This window comes from Apteryx rowi, unplaced genomic scaffold (genome assembly GCF_003343035.1).
Source record: "Apteryx rowi isolate R43461 unplaced genomic scaffold, aptRow1 scaffold_76, whole genome shotgun sequence".
In the NCBI taxonomy this organism is placed as follows: Eukaryota; Metazoa; Chordata; class Aves; order Apterygiformes; family Apterygidae; genus Apteryx; species Apteryx rowi.
Window position 1 is genome coordinate 1238559 of NW_020451049.1, and position 20225 is coordinate 1258783.

The following is a 20225-nucleotide window of genomic DNA, read 5'->3' on the forward strand; positions in this document are numbered from 1 at the left end:
ATGGTGCCACTCTAGCAAACCTCTGTGCAAATGAGCTTGTCTAGCATAAACTGGTTATTTAATCATTGTCAGCTAATCTACCAGCAGACAGGCTTGGCTCACAGCTAAGTGCATACGTGTACACCTCTTGGAAGGAGTACACTGTGTCTGTGAGTGAACAAAAAGTGCCTCTATCCTTCAATAAGGCCAACTGTTATCCTGTTGAGTAGGGGGTGGTCCATATCCCAGATGTGCAGATGAGACCATCCCCCATCACTTTGGGGGATGTTCTGCCACAGCACTGCCTCATTTGTGAGGTGACAAGCTCTACAAGACCTTGTTTCTCCAACTGTGTTGGCGAAACACTTGATTGGTTGGGAGATATTTGTTTGGTTTTAATTTTGATTGAACATACAATTTTTGAAGGGAAGTTAATGCTTTCACACATCCTCGTTAGCACAGATGTGCAGGAAGCCTGTGCACTGGACTGCCTCTGACTTTCCGAAATGGCTACGTGGAAGGCGAATAATGTTCACTGTGTTCGGGGAGGAGAGGGTGTTTTAGTTCAGAGGTGTCTCAAAATTAGAAATACTTTTCTTTTCCTGGAACGTAGCAGGTTGGGTGCTGTAGTGAAACACTTGGCCATTGACATCCTACAAGAACCTGCTCTGATTCCTGGTTCTGATTTACTGAGAGAAATGTTTCACATCATTCACTTGACACAGCCTTGTTAAAGGTGTTTTTCAGTGCTGTGTAGGAAATGCCAAAGAGTGTAAACCAGATGTTGAAACTGATAAGGGAACCTTGCAGAAACAACAAAAAACACTATAACCTTCCCACCATTCTCCTTAAACTATTATATGACAACATGGTTGTGTGAGCTAATTGCTTCTCAGAAGTGCTTGCATGAGAAAGGAAGGATCATGGCAATCTTCCTCCAACCAGTTTTCTGTTTGCATGCAGGCTGATTTGCTCTTCCTTGAGCGTGGCTCACAACTGCACGCATACCTCTTGGAAGCAACATGTAACGGTTGTGAGTGAATGGAAAATGACCTAATTGCCACCTGGTTTCTCAAGCAGTGCGGGAAGCTCTGGTTTCCCCCCATCGCACTATTTAGCTGTGTGATCCACAGTTTGTAGCGTAAATGACTTTTGAAACTCAGCAGCAGTTTCATATTGATCTGCTCTTTCAATATCTATCTACAGGTAGGCCAGTATCTCTGCGAACAGATAGCAGTTGTTAACCAGATGAGATACCAGCCCGACTTCCATTTGTAAAAGCTTCTGCTAAATCACAGCTTGTGTGACTCATTCAGTTACCAGTTTTTAATTATGCACCTATCGCCTGTTGTTGCCGGTTAAGGGCATCAGACATGCACTATGTATGCCTTTGGGCTGTCACTGTTAATGCTGTGTTCAGTTTATGCACCTACTGAATGACTTGGAATACCAAGTCTCAGTGTTTCCCAGCCTATATGTCTTCATCATGTAATGCTCTTTCCAGGGCTGATAGAAATCAGACCATAGGTATCTTGTGGTTAAACAAGGCTTAGTTGCCCAATTCATGCATTTTCTCAAGTATCCTGCCACTCCATCTCTCTGGTAAAGGCAAGGAAGCACAGATGTCATTTAGCTCCTTTTCCTAACACTTTGCCATCACTTTTTATCACCACTACATTACAGAAAATGTAGCTGGTCTCCCCCTTTCCTAGCTTGCATAATTTGCTTATACATTCAGTCACAGCCTTGAACTTCCTGGCGCTGTTTGGCCTGTTGTGAACTATCTACTGCTTATAGACCAAGATATTCCTGATCTCAAGCAGAAAGCTTAACACAAATTAAAGAACTGACAGAGATGCAGGGGACAGACAGCGTGCAAGCGTTGAGCTCAGATTGACACAAGCCTTTCCTGTCTGTCTCAGCTGTAGTTCTGCATTCTGAGTGAGATTCACAGTCACAGTTCTTTGTTTCCCTTGTAATAGCTAAACTTAATGTACCCTACCGCAATTTGCAACTTTTGGCAGTTGCTGTGTTGTAATAATTTGCAGGGAAATACCAAGCCCTCAACTCGCAATTTTTTAAGGAAGAAATATCTTTGTGCCTTTTATAGATGCTCTGTACATTGACTTGTGTTTTTTTCACTAAGAAAGCAAACTTTCTGATCATTCAAAAGGTTTTAATAATTTACCAGTTAAATGACTAAAATTTGTCACACATGATGTTGAGGACCAAATAATCGTTTATGGAAATACTTCAGAATCCTTAAGTGAAAGGTGTCAATGTAAATTATCTGTTAACTCTTATTTATTGTTTTTCCTAGTGAAATGCAGGCTTGGGGAATGTATCATACATGAGGAACCTTCATTTTCATGGAACAGGATCACAAAGATACACAGTTCTTGCTCTCAGTGGAGGCCCTTACGTTGCTGGAGCAAGAACTGTGCTCACGCTCTTTTGCAATGCACATCCCCCAGGATGACTTACATGAATGAAGCTCAGTGAACTGCAGATTTGGATTTGGTTTTGGTTTTGGTCACAAGAATCTCATACACCATTTGCCGTAACAGAGAAGCCTGCAATCTAACCAAGGCAGCATTTTTCTTTCTGACGAACAGATTTAAGGGATGAGTGAAAGGTTCTTAGACTATCTTTGTTCTGGCTTTCTCCTTGCTTTCTCTTATTTGAGTAGTCCTTTGTCTGCAAGACCAGCCCTTTCCACAAACCAGTCAAGCAGGAGCTGTCTTGGCCAAAGCACCGCTGATATTTCATATGGGAGAGTTTGTTAGAGAAGTCCTCAAGAGACTGAGTATTGAGTTCTATAAACAAAAATGGGAAACAGATGGCACCAGTTTCAAAAGTTAAGTGGTTTTTAACTAGTCCAGTAACTAATGTTCTTATATACCTACAAAAATATTACAGTTTTATCTTTGTAAAGATCAAAAGAAAAACTTTGAAGCACTTGCCAGGCCCATACAGTCATGCATTTTAATAGATGACAGATCAAATGTATCCTTAAAGTAATGGGACTAACTTACTGATTTCAAATTCTCCCATGTATTCCTGCAGTGAATAAAGCCTTATGACTGCTTTGTATTTTTTCTTTTAATTTTACTACTGTGGATCCAATGTCTCCTCAAACATACTGCAGATACTAAGAGAAGGGAGAAAAAGTCTGAAAGCCTGAGGTCTGAGAAAGAGCCTGGTAAGGAAGCATGTCATGAGAGGAGGAAGCCTCTCTAGCTGTGCATGTCTTCTAGAGAAGCCAATTATGTCAGCATCCTTGCATGTTTAGATCAACTCACTTAATCATGGATATCTGTTTAACTCCCAGAAAGAGATGCGAAAGAGGCAAGACCACAGCATCCCTGACCATGACTGGTGCAAGCTGGCTCTGAGCTGCAGCATGGTCTCTGGGACAGGTTGTATTTATAATGTCAAACGTGATCAAATCCACAGGAACTGCCATGCTGCATACCAGCAAGTAGAAATGTTGTGTGTCAGCTGCTGTGAACTCGGAAAACTATTCTCCAACTGTTCAATTTATTCCAAAGGCAAAAGAGGATGTTTCTCCAAAGTTAGAATAAATGTTTTGGAATCCAGATTTTTTCGAGTTATAGTTGAACTAAAGCTTGCTCTAATATAAGATGCTGACTTTTATTAGTTTGTCTGCAAAACAGCTGCTTCTACTTTCCGCAAACATTTAACATTAGTTTAAAGTCTTTCTCTGCTATGCCTTGTTGTTCTGCTCTTGAAGCGAAAGACCATGTTAATATCACTGGGGAATGTCACTATGTATATGACAACTCTTAACTCCTTTTTGCTCACTGAAATATGGCTTTCCAGGACACAGACTTTCATTTTGTATGTCTGGTTTGATTCCTTTTTTTCTTTCCTTTTTTTTTTTAATTTAAAGGAGTTTAAAAGGAGTCTAATCTTGTACTTAGCTTAATTGAAAAGCGTTCTTTTTTGGCATCAGAGAAGGAAATATGCAGCATAGTTTGAAAGCCCCTGGATCTTGCAGTGGTACTCTTCCTCTGCATTCCTCATCAAAATGACCTAGAGTCTAATTTCCAGAAGGCCTATGCAAGAAGCTGGAGGTTAACATTGCCTCCAAAATCTATACAACAAATCTGTGGCAAGGATTTTTCTAAAAGTCAGTCTTGTCCATTAGACCCTAATGTCTCTCCTACAATAAAGAAAGAAGTAAAGTCAACTTTCTTTCTTTTTATGGGTAGATCATCAGCAAGTCACATTTACTGACATTTGTAAAATGCAATAAGAATTATAAACAACGTGGTCTTACTTCAGTGATCAGAGACTCATGCAGAATTTGCAGTCCAGCTGTCCCTTTAGGAATTTAAGTATTTAGCATTTAGTTCTCAGATGTCCCACGTTCATCTGGCATCTAATATCTGGAGGCTCTGAGTTTTGATATCACAGTTCCTGCTGTGTATCTAGTTCTGCTTCTGAGAATGCTCAGGATGCCTCAGCTCTGCTAGTATCTGCAAGTATCTCATGATTAAGCTCTCAGTTGTATCTTTTCTGCTAATCTTTTCTGCAAGGCTTGCTCCAGTTCTCAGATCACCTGGGTCCTTCACAAAACACAGACAGAGGACAGGAAAACAGCGCCTCCTTTTCTTTAGAATCTCAGTTGTAGGAGCCTTTACAGAGGTTTTGGGAGTCCTGAGGTTTACAAAAATTTCACCAAGGCAGTGTAGCAGATACTGGGTATCTTCCCTGAATTTCTTTTTTCAGTTTATTGTAGGAGAAGTGGCAATAGAAATAGCTTGTCCCTATTGAAAATCTGTGTAATTTTCTCCTTTGCATCTCAAACAGAAGGTTACTGCTTTTCAGAGTGGGCTAAAGTCAACATATTTGCACACAGGAGCAGTCTATCCTGCTGCTTTGCAAATTCAGGCCTAACTAAATCTACACACTTATGCAACATAACTCTGCTGATTCCCTCCAGGCACAGATATGGACCTGGAGGATCCAGGTTTTTTTGGTTCATCCCAGTCTTCTTCCTTTCTTCCTGAAAGAGGAAGAATGATGCAAGGAGGGATGATTTCTAAGTACCCCCAGGGCTGACTCTCCAACCGTACCACAGTAGCTTAACTACTAGATTTATTCTTTAAAAGGCAGTATGGGCCCATTTAATGACAGAGTAAATACACTGGTACTGGGTACAATGGACAGCTTTAGTAACACAAAGTTGTTCTCTTCCATGCCCAAATTTATAGGGCAAAGTAAGGAACAAAGTGGCAGAAAATCCACTGATAGAGCTCTGAAGTGAGAAGCATGTAACTTTAGGTATACATATAGATATATATAGATATATATTCCTGAGTCCCTCTTCTTCCTATGACTCAAGGGCATCTGGTGTGACACTGTTATTCAGCCTGCGATTTTCAAATACTCAAGCACCGAGGCGTGGCAGTGCCTAGTGGTTAGGCAAGGTGGGCGCCTCCCTGCGGACTGGGAGGTGCCACCACTGCCAGTTCCCAAACAGGCCCCAAAGGAAACCTTCTGCCTCTATTGTAGTAAGTTGCATTTCCCACATTCAGGTCTCTGAGGAGGTTTTGCTTGTCTCAGGGTGGCTGGGTCTGGCTTGAGTAAGGCTGATTCTTGGAAAGACAAAGGAAGAGCTAATAGTAATCTTGATTTTTTTAATTATTATTATTATTATTTCCTGGTTTCAGTGTTTTATGATGTTTACCAAGGACTAAAAGTAAACTATCCAAATGAAAAAGTCAGCTGCACGGCAAACCTAGCTGGTACCTTGCCCTTGAGTGCTTTAGTTATTTCAAATTAGGTTCTTACTTGCAGTTCCCCCACAGGGAGGCTTATAAAGAATCACTTACACAAACCTGCCCCTGCATGCAGCCACCAGGAGGAAGCTTAAGCAGCGTCTGGAAAGACTGTCTAGCAAGAGAGGGGATTAATATGCTTGCATATTAACTTGGGCAGCAATTGTGTTCATTGCTGTGCCAGTGAAGTTACGGAAAGTAAATGGAGAAGGATTATTTTATCATTGATTGCATTCTGGGGGGATGGAGAGTTTCTTCTTGGTACTTCCTAATAGGAGTAAAAGGCAGAGCAGAGCACAAAGCGGTTCCTTCACATGCAGAGTATACTGAGCAGTTTTCAGTTGGTGGGACGCTCTTTCTCCAGGAGGAGCCATATAGAGCCAAAATGGGTGGAAACACTCCCTTCTCCCTTAATCCTTGCAGTCAGTTGCAGAACTGACTTACCCAGAATGAGTCAGTGGTATCGGTGTTGTCCTGTTACTTTTCGAAAAGTTAGAAGCTCACTATTTTTGCTTTCCTTGTCTAGCAACCTGTCTTGCCAGCTCCTTGCAGAGTTCTCTGCGAAAGAGAAGGGGCTGCCCAGCCTGGAGACAGAATTTCCAAACCCTCCACCTGCAGAAACAGAGAACAAGTCACATTCATTCAGAAGAATGTGTTTCATCATGACAAGTGTAAGGAAAACTTATTTTAAAGGAAAGTTTAGATTTCTGAACAACAGGGGGGATGAGTCCAGCCAGCTCCAGCCCTTCACCATATCCATTCCATCTCCCAAAAGTTAGTGATTTTTAAAAGGTGCTATTCAACTGGAAGGGTTTGCAAACATCAGAGAGGAAGCTATCACAGATCGAAACATGGAGACACCAGAGAGATGTCTGAGGCAATCCTCTCAACAGAGGGTCAAGCATCTCTGTATATTTTGCTTCTGCTTTCACACCTTTTGATCTCAGGTGTGAGCTGGCAACAAATAAAGTTCAAGGAACTAACCCTAGAGAAGTAAAGTACTCTGAAGGACAGATTTTAAAGGAAACTTACTGAAACTATTAATCATAGAACATACAGGAAATTAATTTAAAATTATGTCATAAAAATAGCACATGAAAGAAACACAAATGTAACACAATTTCTATAAATAGAAAAGACTCTTTATACCGACACTTGTGTAAGTTATAAGGTGAAAAGAAATCAGATGGCCAGTCTATTGGCTAAGAGTTATTGGTAAACTTCAGCTGTTAAGACCCAAAGAAACAAGGATCTTCTTGTACCTGCAGGTGCAAACCATATCGTGAGTTCAATGCTGGAAGAATATCACTTTCTTTTATTTTCTGATCATGAGGATAAAGCTGAATTACTACAAGTAAGGTAAGAGGTGCATCTATTTTGATACTCTTTCTCAGAATAGAGCAAATTCAACTTGCAGCCTAATTTATTTACCCTATGATTACCTCTTAACCAACCTTTTCTTGTCCTATAGGTCTAGCTGTTGAGATGGGAAGTTGATTGTCTTTACAGCTTTTTGCCTATGCTATTTTCTTTGATTCCTCTTCCTTTGATATCTCTTCTGGCCAAAGGCTGCCAGTTGTAGAACATTATTTACTTGAAAGCATGAGTTATAAGGTATCTTAAACTTATTAAAGATCTATAAAAGTCTTATAGCATTACTACAACCCTTCTTGCAATCTTTGTATATGCTGCCTACTTGTGTTTAAATTAAGAGCATTTTTTTTACTCTGCTTGTATATTGGCTGTTACACTGAGGTTTTGGTCTCTGCTTGAGACCCAGTATTCCTAAGTACTACTAAAAGGCCTATAGGGTCAGTGATGTTTCTGACCATCACTACTGGAGTAATGGGACATCACTAAGAAGGGACTATTCATTCTCAAGTCTGTGTTGCTGCTGCCGCCCAAACTCTGCTCCCTTTCTTCAGACAAAAACCATGACCTGGCAGACGGTTGGGTTGAGGTAAAACCTGAAAAAAATAAGAAAAGCATTTCTGATCAAGGGAATGCTGTTGACTAAATGTGCAGCTTGGAGAGAGCAGATTTAACTATTACTGGGCTTGTCACAAACATCTCCAGATGATTCTGGAAATTTTTGCATTGCTATTGAAATATTCCTTGCATGGAAATAGTCCAGGCAACTTTGTTTTGGTATTAGAGAGGAATTCAACTGAAAGCTTGTAAATGTGGGTATTTCACAATACTAAAAAGCACTTTGTTCCAGCAGTTGATATCCTAGTATGAGGTGTTTCTTCTTGCAGATACTGTGATAAAGATGCAAAGGCATATTGGAGTACAGACACAACAGTTACACAGTCAGCTCCAAATACATCATTACTAAGCTGATATTATCAAATTCAAGAAGAGCAAGAAAAGCAATCTGAGGATAATTTAGGAGGAATAAATAAAATAGCTGAGCGTGTACTTGAAAATCAGCCTTGGGATGTCTGTTTTCAATCATATTCAAGTCTAGAAAGTCAGAGGATGATCAGATATTAGAAACATCTAACTATTTGAAGTTGTTTTAGTGGCTCTATCAGATTATACACACACTTTTCAAATAATTAGCAACATTATTTGATGAGTTTTTTTCATTTTTAGGAAAAATTTTTAATGGATGTCTACAATTCTGTGGCACTCAAACTTCTAAAAAATCAGTTTTAAAAGTTATATAAATACAGAAGAACACAATGTAAATAATCTCTGCAAGAAACTCACAAATCATGTCATTTTCCCAGTACACAAAAACTTGGATGGAGGTAATTAGATTTTCCTAATTTTTACAAATAAGGTGCTTTGAGATGAGAAAAATCAAGAAAATTATCTGCACTAAAGAAAGAACTTCTGAGGTTGTGAATAACCAAAATTAAAGATTTGGAACAGACTGGTTGTCTCTTTCTGAAATGTAGAGTCATATCTGAAAGGTTTTATAGCACCAGATATAAAGGGAGGTAGAAAACAAATGCAAAACCTGAACTACCTGTACAAAATATATCCTGACATGGTCTTTTTTGGAATGAATACAAAAATGTTGATATTTTTATGGTATATGATAATGATCTGATTCATTTCCTGCTCAGATTCTTACCCAACTGTTAAATAGATTTTTTTGTATAACAACCAGTTAAAAATGTATCTCTGCATCCCAGCACACTGTTTTCCATATCCTTACAGGAAACAATTCTAGCTGGTCCTGCCATGACTTGGTTCTATTCCCGGGAATGTTTCCCTTCCATTTAAATAAAATAGAGCATTTTTCAGTATATTAACAGAGATAGACACATTTCCATATACCCATCTCAACTAGGCAATGCAGATWAAGGTTTGTTGGACCATTCCTAAACTGATACTCACCAATATGCACATCCCTTTGTCCAGCCTTTCTTGCARTAGGTTTCCCTTGGAGCTGAATGAAGCCTTTTTTCCTTCTTGTGGGAAATTCCATTGCTAGGATGTTAAACCCAAACTTCCTAACAACAGGCTGCTAGCGATGAGTTGCACCCGGTGGACTGTGACAGAGTATTTTCTGTCCTGGTGAGCTGAAATGAAACAGAAGCTCTTCAATGGCAAGCATAACAGATACAATTCCTCTGTTCCCCCCTGTCCCTCATACTGCATCTAGCTCCTTGGAGGACATGTGGTGGGGTGGGACCCCAACCCTCAGGGAACCACAGCTGCCCTGATGGCCACAGACAGAGCCCAGCACCCGTTTGAGTGAAAGGGCCACTGCTGTAGAGCTGTGACAGTCTCCTCCTTTCTGCAGCATCAGGACAGAGAGCAGGGGGACCTGCTGAGAGAATTATGCTCAATGTCCAGCAAGGGGAGGTTTTGTGCATCCTGAGAGGCCTAAGGTGAGGGTGACTGTGGCTCTGACACAACACCTACAAAATCTTTGTTTTGAAATAGTCACTGCRTTTTATTTTTTTCAAGAGCTGAAAGTCCATTTTCTATCTACAAATACCTCTTTGGATAAGCCCATAGTAGATGACCTCTCTAGTATTAGCTTGGGATGCAGCATAAAGAGCTGATGGACACAACAAGAGTGCAAAGTCTGGACAGACAGAGGGAAAAAGCCCTTCAAAATGTTAAGCCAGTGGTGTTTGTGAAAGCTATACAAATGTAATTTCTGAAGCAGTCTAAAAAGCTGAAGTAGTAGCTTTGTATAATGATAACATTGAACCCATTAACAGTAGGAAAATTGAAGAAAATGTATTAAAAGAAAACATGGTTTCTAGATTCTCTTGCTCACTCCTTCCTGTTTTACAGAATGAATCCTCAGCTATAACATGCTTGGAGCCTGTTTTGCTGAGGTGATGAAAGGTACAGTTGGACTGACCTCCAAATAGGGAGATGCTTGTGTTTCAGGTTCCCTGGACCTAGACCCAGTTTAGGCTCCCTGTGGAGTGCATGTGGTGATCAAGGGTTATGAATCTGGGATATATAAGGGCTGATACAGCCAAGCCAGCCTATAAGAAAGCTGAAGTCAAGGCTGCTGTGAGCAGTGTTTTTATGGGTCTTGGGCACCTGCCTCTGTTTGTGGTTCCCATCCCTGCATGTTTTCTGGGAGCTGGAAGCCTTTCAAAGGGATGCAGGAAGTCCTGAGTGGCGTTCAAAGGAAGTCATAGTTAACCAGATGTATTTCCAGACAGCCCTCTCCCACACATGTACCAAGGGAGTTTCATTAGTTGGTGATGTAACTTTTATATTTTACCTTATTCCTTGCAGCATGCCAGGAACTCCCATAGCAGGCACACTTGTACGCAGATGCCTTTGATCCTGCTGTGTGCTCGGTGTTTGTGTTGCTGAGATACCCATTGGTGTACTTGATTGGAGTCCAGCACCATGAAGATCTGTGTAATAACTGATAATATTTGGAGTAACCTGTTCCAGGTGAGTTGTCTCGGAGCTTTCCATTTGGGGTAACAAATTTTTGTGACGTTGATAATTGGGTTTTGTGTTTGTCATAGTATTCTTCAAAGTAGATCCCCAAACTTGCTATATTTAATGTTGTGTAACTGTCTACTACTCAAAAATCCTAACATTCCTGTCAGAAAAAAATTATTTTCATCTCACTTACTAAAACAAAAAGTAAGAAAGGAATTGAGCTGTTTCATTTTGCGCTGTATGTAGATTGTTTGCTCTCTTTTGATGCAATTTCCTTGGGATTCAATAAATCAACAGTTCTATTTTGGGAGAACTGAGGGGTTTTCTCCTATTGAGTCACAGTGATGCAATTATTCCAGAAAGACAGAACTTTCCATATTTTTAGAATAAGCCTTGGTAGTTCAGCCTGCAGATTTCCCCATTAGCTGCTCCTGTTTTAAGGTAGCAAACCAGCTTCATGTTATTCTGATGGAATGTTTTCAGAAAAATGTGAGAAAAATAAGTTCTACTTCCTTGGCAGAGGCAGTCCAAAAGGCTGGCTGTTGGATGCACAGGCACTCTGCTGTTATCATGCTCTGCCACAACAACAAGACCAGGATATCCTGGAAGAAAAATAAGTGGAATCTGTTTCTCTGCATCTAAACTTTTAGCCTGCAAATCTAACCAGAGGATTCAGTTGCTGGCAAAGTAGGCCTGAACATAGAATACAATGGAATTAAAATTGTTTATTTTTCATTATAATGTTCCTCTTTTTGTAGCGGAAGATGAATACCCGAAGCACTGCAAGTCAGATTAAAGCATAGGCACTCTCAGTGCATGCCAAGGCTTTGCTTCCAGAATCATGAAATGATGCCAAGCCCTCTGCTTTCAATTACACAAGTATTACAGCTCCTGCTCCAAAGACGGCAAACATAGTTTTGAACTCTTTTCCTCACCAGCCATTTCTAAGGGGGTTAAGGAAGGGTGCCACAGGCTCAGTCCAGCTTGCATAGCTGCAGCCAAGCTGATATGCTGATACATCCTAGTTACCAGGGGTAAGTATCAAGGTTTGCACTGTTTGCAAAGATTTGGAAGGGATTTCTGCTAGTACTGCAGGCTGTCCAATGGATTCATGAACTCCTTCCCTATTCTATTACTTCTGCCTTTTCTTTGAGAAAGGGTTTGTGGGAGAGTGACACTTGCAATCTGTTAAGCCCTTTCTGTACTGCTTCCTCATCCTTTCTCCATCTCCTGAGTGAAGGAGCAAAATGACAGCAGTTCTGAATGTGGATGCTGAAATACAGGAGGAAAGAAAGGAAGGGAAGGGACTTGCTRCAGGATCTTCTGCCCTTAATATGGGACTGTGAGGGAGAAGTGCTTTAAAGAGTGTGACATGCCCAGGTGCTGCAGGGGATGGAGAAGTAAGTACCTCTGCCTGCAGAAGGGAGTGGGGTGCAGGGCTCTAGCAGCTGGAGTCTGATAGCGTAAAGAGGGGTTCTCTTGAGTAACACAACACAACTGCAGAAGGAAGAGACAGTGGGGATGGAATGGTGAAATAAACCTAGTGATCCTGATGGCTGAGGACTAGCGTTAACACTTGGTTAGTGGTTTTGATCAGAAAGTCCATTTCTGTGGGGTTCTGTCCCGCATAAAAACATAGATATATTTGTATGTCTATTCTGGTCAGCACCCATCTAATACAGGCCCCCCATCACTGGTAGTTGCCCTGTCTAGGAGTAGCAGTTTAATAGTGGAGGACAGTTGTGGCAGGAGTCTGTCCCTCTGCCAGAAGCAGCAATGAAGGGATCCCCYGATTATGCAACCAGGAGAAAGAGAGCTGTAGCTGGAGGTTAGGGAATAGCCAGCTGAGGGAACCGTGTATTTCTTGTGTTGCTGTCAGATAAACAGTAAAATTTAAAGCAAGAGAGCTTCAAAAATTATCACCACAGCTCTACCTCAGCCTTTGGCTGAAATGAAGCCCTTCTGACAAAGGGGTTTTGTGCCACTTGTGCGGTGTCTGTGCTTGAAACACTGGCAGTTTCAAAAGCAGCTTGTTGCAGCTCTCTGCCCTTCTGCTGGGAAAAAGTAATGTACTGACACTGGTGAAAGTACGTGCCTTTTTAAAGCACTATAAAAGAGGAAGGACAGTCATAGTTTCAACCAGGAAAGAGGGGAGGAGAGAGAGAGTACTCACAAGATGCAACATTATTCTATACTAAATGCGAGGTTACCCTGGAGAAAAAGCAGACAAACTATATTCTCACCTTAAAGACAAGTTTGTTCATACTTTAGACTCTGATTTCAAAAGGAGTTGTTTTGAGCCCCGTGCTCCAGCTCACCTTGGAAGCTGATGATCTGGGAGGCAGCCGGCTGGTACTCAGCCTCTGTGTTCAGAGCATGTGTGGAGGGTGTTTCTGGTCTCCCTCAGCATTTTGAGACCTTTCTAACTCCAGATAACCTGATAAATCCTGATAAATTGACCTGTGATGAAGAGAGAAGAGTGGTGGTACTTACAGACTTTTTCCCCATTGATGGAAACAAGTAGAATACCCATACTGATTTCTTGTTTTTTTTAAGCAGCTTGCTGAGCTTGCTGTTTCATTTGTGGATTGTGGCAAGGGAAAAAGGTCATGGTGATTCCAGTCCTCTCTTTCTGAGAGAAACAAAAAGCCTGTGTCGCATTGTAGTTGCTTGTATATGACTACGAAGTTTGTGTTATCAGTCCTTCTCAGTCCAGGTTCAAGACTGATGTAGAGTTGAGGAGGAAATGCCCATCTCTTGGTCAGTGGATACCATGTAAGGGAGAAGACTTGCCTGGACCAGGTCTGAAGCTATCTGTCTGCTTCCTTATGGTCCCTGCCATGGGCTGGACAACAGGCATGGCTCCAGGTCCCACCGCTGACTGCCACAGCTTTATCTCTTAAGACAAGTCAGGGGCTGACCACACCAGATTTCATCTAGACACCAGCTACATCTCAGCTGAGTTAGCTGTGACACTAATTAGTCAGTCTTGTTGCCCTGTTGGTGCCATGAAGAAGGAAAGAAAGAAAGCAAACTCCCCTAACAGCCTATCTGGCCCTAAGCAATTAGACATTTATAGATAAAGTTCATCTTGATTCCCTTGGATTTCCGACTCTTGTGAGCGGGACCAGCCACAGCTGGATTGGGGTGTCACTGTTCACCTTCAGGAACTGTTCACCTGGTGAACCTGGCTAAACTCCAGATGACTGCTGCTTATAAAGCCCTTAGCTGGGCCTTCTGTTCTTTCTGCATCAATAAATCACTCCCAAAGGCCCAGTTCAGATGTGTGATGAGAGTGGGCTAAGCCTGAATGTTAGGAGGCAGTCAGTACTTCTGAAAAAATAATGGATACCTATCTAGAGTTTCTACAAATGCATGGTGGGGAATTTGTAATACATGGAAAAAAGCATGCTCTTTACACATTAAATGCAGTACATGGCCTCATATGTCTTCTTCTTCAAAGTTCTTTACAAATTTAACTATTTTTAACTTTATCAAGGAGTTGCAATTTTGATGACGAAAACAAATAGGAATGAGTCACATCAAACTCAAAATTAACATTTAAATTTTTTTTTGAAAACTGAAAGTATTCTCTCTTTAAAAACAAGAATTATTCCAGTCAAAAGATGGCTAGAGGGAAGAGTCAGCTTTGGGGAACTTGATGACATTCCTTCACTAAAAAGCCACTTCCCTTCTCTGCTATGTCCCACAGCCATCTCAGAGTGCCTCATTTTTTTGCATAGCAAAACTGCTTTAAAAATGTTGTTACAGTTACTGTATTTCTTCAGTAACTGACAGAAAACACAAGGGTATCTCATTCTTTCAGTTTGTTTTTTTGGAAGTGTTGAGTTCTTAGCCTAATATGCAATTTTAATTTTAATGTCACAGGACAAAAGATTGCTATGAGACATACTCAGGCTTCTGTCTGGGCTTTGTCATCCCTGGGCAAACAGATAAGGGTATGTGGCTAGGCAGGTGGTGAGAGTTTGTTTCTGAACCCTGTTTTCAGGCAGGTACCTTTCAGTGCAAGTGTGTAGCAGACTGTGACACTGCACAGAAAAAAATGAAAACTGCATTGGAAAGGTTTCGTGTTTGAATTTAACATGTTTCCCTTTCAGAACTAGTAAGAAGACTTTTTATTCCTTTATGTATGCAGTGAGATGGCCCTTTGACCTGAAGTGTGTTTCCATTCAGTCAGGCTAAAACAAATATCATCAATCCTCCCCTTTCAAAAATGCCTTACATGTTTTCAAAGAAATACTTTCTTTCAAATTGTATCTTTTTTTTCTGAGACAGAATATTGTTTCATTTTGTATGCATTCATTCGTTGATAACTTAGAACTACAGTGTTCTTGAAAATGAAATGATGGTGAGCATTTCTTTGGTGTTCTTCATGAGCAAATAATTTGACTATAGTGTTTATATATATTAATAATAATTTGTAGAAACTACACAACATAATAATATGGCTACGCAGAGATGTTCTGTCACTCAGTACAGTAAACACCTCCATTTAATTGAAATAAATTTAAAAGTAGAGATATAGAGAGCAAAATGCAGTTCCATCTAAAAACTGTTTCTGCACTTAATGCTGCAGGAAGTGATTATGAAAGAAAGACTTGCACAAAATGGTTGCATCAGCCATTTCACTGATGGGAGCTGACTGTCAAAGGAGATGGATCCACAGCTGAATTTCAGCTTGCAAGAAGAGAATTCAAGAATAAACTATGCTTATTTTTGTGTCTTCATTCAACAGCAGGAACAGAAGTGGTTGAAATCTGCCTTTGAAGTGCAGTGTTGTGCATGGTGCATTTCACAAGTTGCACACAGACTTCAAGTCATGATTTTGTTAGGACTGCATCTATTGAAGAAAAAGCTGTGCAAACTGATATTCTTTGTTGGACAACAGAATAGTTAATAGAAACTGGGAAACTGTCAACATAAAGTGTTGCCTGAGGAGCACAGCCAAAATATCTTCTTACCTCAGGGCTGTCATCGCATTAGATCTGCCAAAGAGTTTCCAGCTTTTATTGTAATTGCAGGTATGAGGTGACTACTTAGATCCTAAAGTACATGACCTGTACAGAAATAGACAGAAATGCAACATGCAGTACACAAGGTAAGTATTTACTTTCTACATATTCAGGATTTGGGAATACTGTTCATTTGCAGTACTAAAACTGTACACAGCAGCTTGTGAACTTCAATAAGTGACTTATTTTCTGGTGTAGCCAATGGTGAAATGTTCTTTGGCATCAATAGCAGGAAACATAGCCCTTCTGTAGATTAAAATCAGTATTGTTTTAATTACATACACTATTTATAAGGTGACAGTAAAATCTAATACTGCAATCAGTGCTGATTTATGGAAAAGGGTGTTAGCTTTGGTTGGTTGGATATCAGCTTGTTCAGCCTTTTCAGTAAAGAAGGTAAATTGCTTATGTAATAGGTAAGAGGGTGTGCCAGAAACATACTCGGCTTTGCTTTTTAGAAGCCCAGAGATTTGTGAGATTCTACTGTGGGAGACCCCAAAATCTCTTCCAGAAAAATTTGCAGTGTAGGAAGTCACTCACCACTTCTAAAGTGAGGAAAAGGCAAACACATACTGTGGATTACCCAGGCAGTTGTGCCTTTTTCACATTTTGGCTCTGTCCTTACATTCAGGCACTTCCTGTTAGTAATAATCGATGGGCATGCTAACACTGCTAAGGCTATGGGCATTTCTAATGGTCTTTCTCTGTTTAGGAAAGAAACACCCAGTCATAGCTTTAGTACAGAGATGGGAAATAATGCTAAAGATCTAAGATACAAGAGTTTTGGTGAAAGTGCGTATGAAAAGACAGGACTATAAAAATGGTCCTTTCTGACTGTTCAAACATTATATGTCTGTACTTCAAAGATGACTAGTCTCCTATGTTTCTAAGGTTGAGCAGCTGAACTAGGAGAGGAAGGTTAGTGTCACAGGATAACTCCATAAGGTAAAATTTGAATCTGAACTTCCTAACAAAATTACGTTGGATTTCAAATGTTTTCAGCTGCTGTTCAAAAATAAAAGCAGACACTGTCCCCTCTCCTTTCTGTTTCCTACAGCAAAATGTTAAAATCAACAACCACACATACCTGGCGAGTGTGGGCCATCTACATCATCTTAACGGCAAACCTCTCTGAAGAGCAAGCTTTGAAGCAAGTTTGTCCTTCATGCGATGCCACTCAGTTTTGCAACTGTTCTTCCAGGGGTTTGAACTTCATTCCCTCAGGGCTCACGGGTAAAATCACAGGGTTAAACCTGGCCCACAACAGGATAAAGCACATCCGAACGCACGATCTGCAGCAGGCTGTGAACCTGAGAGTCCTGCTGCTGCCATCCAATGAAATCAGCTCAATAGAGGAGGATTCGTTTCACTCCCTTGCAAAACTGGAGCTCTTGGACTTATCAAATAACAGCTTGGCTCACTTGTCCCCTGCATGGTTTGAGCACCTGTTTGCACTCCAGCACCTCAACGTTCAAGGAAATTCCTACAGTGACCTGGGGGGAAGTTCCCTCTTTTCTAACCTGAGAAACTTGAGCGCTCTCTACCTGGGCAATCGGCAGTTCTCCACGATAAGGCAAGGAAACTTTGAGGGCGTTACACTTCTCAACGAGCTGTGGATTGACGGTGGCAATCTCAGCCAGTATGAGCCAGGAAGTTTGACATTGGTTAGGAAGATACATCACATGATCATCAACCTAAAAAGCGTGGATGTATTCTCAGTGATTGTAGGGGATCTTCTGCACTCTGTCATATGGTTAGAAGTGAGAAAAATAGCATTCAGTATACCTGCTGAAATGCAACTATTGAGAGTCATGTCTTTTTCTTTTGCAAAGAAAATTTCCTTCAAACAGGTTTTGTTTACAGATGCTACCGTGCCTGAGATGATCAGCATTGCAGAGGATATGACACAGTTAATGGAGGTGGAGATGAAAGATTGTAGACTCTTGGGAACCGGTCAGTGGAGTACACAAATTCACATAAACCAATCACGTTCTCTTCGTGTTGTAACAATAGAGAAATTATCTATAGAAGAATTTTATTTGTTTTCAGATCTTACGGCTGTTTTAGATATAGTATCTCCTCTTACCAAAGTCACCGTCAAAGATACCAAGGTCTTTTTGGTACCATGTAGACTTTCACAGCGTCTTTTGTCATTAGAGTATCTTGACCTCAGTGAGAATTTGCTTAGAGATCAGAGTTTGGCTCATTCAGCTTGTCAGGGTGGTTGGCCCTTACTGCAAATTCTAAATTTAAGTCAGAATTCACTGAGTGACTTAAAAATGACAGGGAAAAGCTTATCTCACCTGAGAAATCTAATTCTCTTAGATATTAGTCAAAATAATTTTGGTGAGATTCCAGACACGTGTCAGTGGCCAGGAAACCTGAAACATTTAAATCTCTCCACCAGTCAAATTCCTAAATTAACAACCTGCATTCCTCTGACTCTTGAAGTTTTGGATGTCAGCGCTAATAGCTTGAAGGAGTTTGGGTTGCAACTCCCTTTTCTCAAAGAGCTGTACATTGCAAAAAACCAACTGAAGACCTTGCCTGATGCTGCACCCATTCCTAGCCTGGTGGCCATGACAATCAGAGGAAACAAACTCAACAGCTTCTCCAAGGAAGAGTTTGAGTCCTTTAAGAAAATGGAGATGCTGGATGCCAGTGACAATAACTTTATCTGCTCCTGTGAATTCCTCTCCTTCATTCATCATCAGGCTGGAATAGCCCAAATCTTAGCAAGGTGGCCAGAAAGCTACATCTGTGACTCTCCTCTGGCAGTGAGAGGGGAGCAGGTCGGAGCTGTGCATCTCTCACTGATGGAGTGCCACAGATCCCTCACTGTGTCGTTAATCTGTGCTCTGGTGTTTCTGGTCATCCTCGTCCTTGTGGTCGTTGGGTACAAGTATCACATGATCTGGTACGTGAGAATGACCTGGGCATGGCTTCGAGCCAAGCGGAAGCCCAAGCAAGGCCCCCCAAAGGATATCTGCTAYGATGCTTTTGTCTCCTACAGTGAGAATGACTCTGACTGGGTGGAAAACATCATGGTGCAGGAGCTGGAGCAGGCCTGTCCCCCCTTTCGACTGTGCCTCCATAAACGGGACTTTGTGCCTGGGAAGTGGATTGTGGATAACATCATCGACTCCATAGAGAAAAGCCACAAAACGCTGTTTGTGCTGTCGGAACACTTTGTGCAGAGTGAGTGGTGCAAATACGAGCTGGACTTCTCGCACTTCCGCCTCTTTGATGAGAACAACGATGCAGCGATTCTCATCCTCCTGGAGCCCATTCAGAGCAAAGCAATTCCCAAAAGGTTCTGCAAACTGCGGAAGATAATGAACACAAAGACCTACCTGGAGTGGCCTCCTGGTGAGGAACAGCAGCAGATATTTTGGGAAAATCTGAAAGCAGCCTTAAAATCATAGAACAAGTCAGTAATCCCTGTTTCAGCACATTTCCACAAAGGATATGTGTCAAGATTTTTCCTTTTAAGAAATTCTTGTTTTGTTTTTCTGCCTAATGAGGACTGGCTTTGCTGTGGATAGAAATTATCTTCACATTAGGGAAAATGATCAACTTCAAGCTTTCCAATGTTGTTGAGACTCTGGTCTTTCAAAATTGGTAAGACATACTGGACTTGACACTTTTCTAAATACATTTAGCTGAATTTAGTGTATTTCTCAAGTCTTTTCTCTTGTTACATCTCCAAACAGTTCCTAACAATGCCATTCTTTTTTACAATGGAAAATAAAAGCAAAGTACTTCAATACTTCCCTATTCTCTTCTCCTTTAGTTTTTTTTCAGTACCATCATGGATAGCAAGACAATTAAAATGCTGATGAAAAACTGAGGATTTTGATCAAAATAAGCCCTCTGAAGCCATACCATTGCTATGCAATGCAAAAATGACAGTACTAAATATGTACCTCCACTCACAAGTCTGTTATTTTGTCTAGTTACACTGGAGTTCATAGCATCACACAGATTGGGCTTTATTCAATAACGTGTGCATGAAGCATCCTGGCACCTTGCACAACGAGAGTGGTGAACTCCAGAGGCATTAAATCACTGTTTTTCTTTTCTTAGGTTACTTTTTCCCTATGAAAGGTTGTTTCTCCCTTCAGAATCTCCACATTCCCTTCTGTCTACCCCACTGAGATAGCTGTAGCTTTCTATTTGTGGGTATGGGGCAAGCATGTTTTTCTAATGAGTCGGCTAGATGGTATGGCAGACTGGCTTATTTCTTTCTGTTTCTGCATTTTTGCACAGCACATTTAATCATTGAGCCATGCATCTCTTACAGTTCTAAATACCTTCCTTTTATAATCAGTGGAGTGAATAAACCCTAATAAGGTGCAATTCATCTTCCTACTTCATTGTGAGGTATCTTCTGGAAGTACTGTATTGCTCCCCACTAATTTTGAAGAGAATCTAGACAAGTAGGTAGATGTGGATGTTTATCTTTGGATAGCTGGTCTTATGCTGAGTGCCTGGAGTCAAAGTTGTCATGTGTTTCTAATGCTTC

At 40.9% G+C, this 20225-nt stretch overlaps 1 protein-coding gene across 4 annotated transcripts; it reads left to right on the forward strand.

Annotated features, from left to right (window-relative positions):
• The first annotated feature begins 11884 nt into the window (after window positions 1–11884).
• LOC112976729 (toll-like receptor 2 type-2) lies at window positions 11885–19472 on the forward strand. Of its 4 annotated transcripts, XM_026088272.1 has the most exons (4): window positions 11885–12067; window positions 15265–15786; window positions 16592–16645; window positions 16758–19472. In XM_026088272.1, exon 4 carries the CDS (start codon window positions 16762–16764, stop codon window positions 19123–19125), a length of 2364 nt encoding a protein of 787 aa, XP_025944057.1. In that variant the 5' UTR covers window positions 11885–12067; window positions 15265–15786; window positions 16592–16645; window positions 16758–16761; the 3' UTR covers window positions 19126–19472. The 4 variants fall into 4 exon arrangements, with proteins under 4 accessions (XP_025944057.1, XP_025944055.1, XP_025944054.1 ...); XM_026088270.1 differs by lacking the exon at window positions 16592–16645; XM_026088269.1 differs by lacking the exon at window positions 16592–16645 and having other exon boundaries at window positions 15710–15786.
• The last annotated feature ends 753 nt before the right edge of the window (window positions 19473–20225 follow it).